Below are 2,860 nucleotides of genomic sequence, written 5' to 3'. Positions count from 1 at the left end.
TTGTAAACTCCAATTTGTGCACAATATCCGGGTTAAATAGCATTTTCCATAAAACCCCTATTTACGTGGTTTTACTGTGTCATAAAAATATACGTTATAAACAAAAATAAGTATAGGAATCGAGTATATCTGTAAGAAAAAGATGTTATTTAATAATGTGAACATGACCCAAAAAGGGCGTAAGCGACGCCGAAGGGCCCTATTTGACGCTTATTTAAACATATAAGTAACCCTTTTTTTGCAGTAAAATGATACTTTTCGTAATCAATAACATCGTTACTTTGACACAAGAATGTCTAAAAAAAATAACTCATATATTTTTTTTACACTGTAGCATTTTCCATGTTTTGCACGAAATTGCTGTTTGATATGAAATTCTGAAATTATATTATTTCATAAATATTGAAAAATGCACTAAAATTTTGGTAATAACTTATTATACGCTTATGAAGTATTATATAATTTCAATAAAATGTACACGTATTAGTGAAATAGTATATTTTAATAATTGATGAAAATTTTCCTTTATTCATTTCTTTAGCGGCTGAGTAGAGGGCTAAAAGTAGTGTTGATTTTGAAACTTGGTATAATCACTATAATCTACATGACAAACTGCAACTTTTGGTACTGGTTCCATATTGATAATCAAATTTTTATTTTTTTCCATATAACGACGCTCCACCCTACTCCACACTGCACAACGCCTTCTTAACTTTGATAAAACTGTCATTCTGCCTGCCACCCCACACCCAATGTTTACCTTTCCGAAGTAAGTCGTAAAGAGGAGCCAGAATATCGCTCAAATGCTTAATAAATTTCCCGTAAAAGTTAACCATACCCAAGAATGACCTCGGAAACATTGGTGGGAGGCGACATTTTAATAATCGGTGCCACCTTATCCGTGTCAACCCTCACGCCGTCTTTGTTTATAATAAACCCTAAATATTTAGCCTCATCTACAAAAAACTCGCATTTATCTTTTCTTACTTTTAACCCGTTACCTTGCAATATGTGCAAGAACTCCTGTATATGTTGATTATGTTCTTGTATCGTTTTACTAGTGATCAATATATCGTCAAGAAAGACAATAACATGGGGCATATTTTTGAACAAATTTAACATGATCCTTTGAAATATGCCGGGACTCGAGGACAAACCATAAACGAGACGGTTATATTGAAATAAACCTCTATGTGTGTTGACCACCGTATATCTTGCCGTATCATCCAAAAGAATCTGGTTATAGGCCTGTGATAGATCAAGCTTGGAAAAATATTTGTAGCCACTAATATTACTTAACAGGTCATCAATCCTGGGCACGGGATATCTGTCTACCATTAGTACCTTGTTTAGCGTAACCTTGTAGTCCGCACACAGTCTGATGGCGCCGTCCGCTTTGTGCGCCACCACCAGCGGTGTCGCCCAGTCCGAGTGGTCGACCGGTGTGATGACGCCCGACGCCAGCATGGCGTCCAATTCGGCGTCCACGCGCTGACGTAGCGCGTAGGGCAAAGGTCGCGCCCGGCAATACACAGGCACCGCCCCCTCGCGCAGCTGCAGCGTGGCCCGGCCGCCGGTGAAGCAACCCAGGGTTCCGTCGAACACATCTTTAAACCTGGAAAGGATATCATTCATAGTAAGAGACGGGTTTCCATAATCCTTCTCCAGTTTATTGACACTTGATACCTTTAATCGCGGAACCTGAATATCTAACTCGGCAAGCCATTGCCGTCCTAATATATTCGTGGTTCCATTATCTATCACATATAAATCTAACGTCTTAACACAGTTGTTATACGACACTTTCACTTCAACGTAGCCCTAAAGGATAAATGCGGGAACCATTATAAGCAAATAATCGTATACCTTGCCTTTATTTCGTATTGCCTTTAATTCTAGTTGACTGAAATTGTTCTTGTAAGTGTCATTATTTATACACGAAAGGGGAGATCCGGTATCAATTTCCATAATTAATGGCATATTTTGTACAAGTATCTCCATACATACCGGTGGATATTGACTCAGTCCCATTTGATATATCGGCCATTCGTCGTCGCTGTCCGTGCGTCGGCTAGGGCCCGCGCCCTCGCCGCCGTCGCCCCGCCAGCTCGCCTCCTCGGCCGGCCCGGGGTGCTCCCGGATGCAGTGCTGGTGCGCGGGCGCCGCGCCCGAGCGCGCGCCTCGCCGCCTCCTGCCGGCCGTGCTGCCTCCCCGGCCGGTCCATGCCCTCTCGTTATAGCCGCGGCCTCCCGAGCCACTTGCGTACTCCTGACTGGTTCCCCATTTCTTTGTCGCTCCAGGTCTTGCCCTAGCTCTGTGCCCCTCCTTTTCGGGACACACACGCCGTAAATGACCGACACCGTGAACACGTGTCGCACACGTAATCCTTAAATTTGCACGCGGAACGCTCATGTCTAGTGTCGCCGCACGGCGCACGCTGTACGCTGTTTTTTTCCACTTTGGCTGGCATTGTAGATTGTAGTGCATTCCTATCGCCGGAGATTCCACCGCACTAGAATCTTTCTCCGCCGACTCCATTGTAGTCGCTATCAGTACCGCTTTACTGTATTCCAGTTTTTTATCTGCAAATAACCTCTGTCGAATTGCGTCACTGGTAATCCCGCACACTAGTTGATCCCGGAGGTTCTCTTCTAGCCCGTTAGTCACGCTACCGAAGTCACAAAACCTCGCCATTTGTTTTAACGTGGCCACGTACTCGGCAATGGATTGCCCGTTTTGTTGTCTGGATTGCCGAAACTTATAACGTTCTGCTAACGCCGATGGCACGGGTTCCAAGTGATCTGTCACTAATTTCACCACTTTAGCGTACGTTAATGTAGATGGTTTGGCCGGACTACAT

General features: G+C 43.8%; 1 protein-coding gene across 1 annotated transcript; it reads right to left on the bottom strand.

The window, feature by feature from the left end:
* Positions 1-693: 693 nt before the first annotated feature.
* Positions 694-2,435, bottom strand: LOC134805415 (uncharacterized). The gene is made up of 2 exons (XM_063778724.1): positions 2,008-2,435; positions 694-1,615 (listed from the first exon to the last, which is right to left on the bottom strand). The coding sequence occupies exons 1-2, from the start codon at positions 2,410-2,412 to the stop codon at positions 1,610-1,612; spliced, it is 411 nt and encodes a 136-aa protein (XP_063634794.1). The 5' UTR covers positions 2,413-2,435; the 3' UTR covers positions 694-1,609.
* Between the last annotated feature and the right edge of the window lie 425 nt (positions 2,436-2,860).

The sequence above is a fragment of the Cydia splendana genome, unplaced genomic scaffold, assembly GCF_910591565.1.
Source record: "Cydia splendana unplaced genomic scaffold, ilCydSple1.2 scaffold_106_ctg1, whole genome shotgun sequence".
Classification (NCBI taxonomy): Eukaryota; Metazoa; Arthropoda; class Insecta; order Lepidoptera; family Tortricidae; genus Cydia; species Cydia splendana.
Note: the sequence above shows the minus strand (reverse complement) of the source record. Positions and strands in the feature narration are given on the sequence as shown.

Bases quoted from the DNA above. Each gene is read 5' to 3' on its own strand.
- LOC134805415 (XM_063778724.1), bottom strand. From the start codon at position 2,412: ATGAGCGTTCCGCGTGCAAATTTAAGGATTACGTGTGCGACACGTGTT.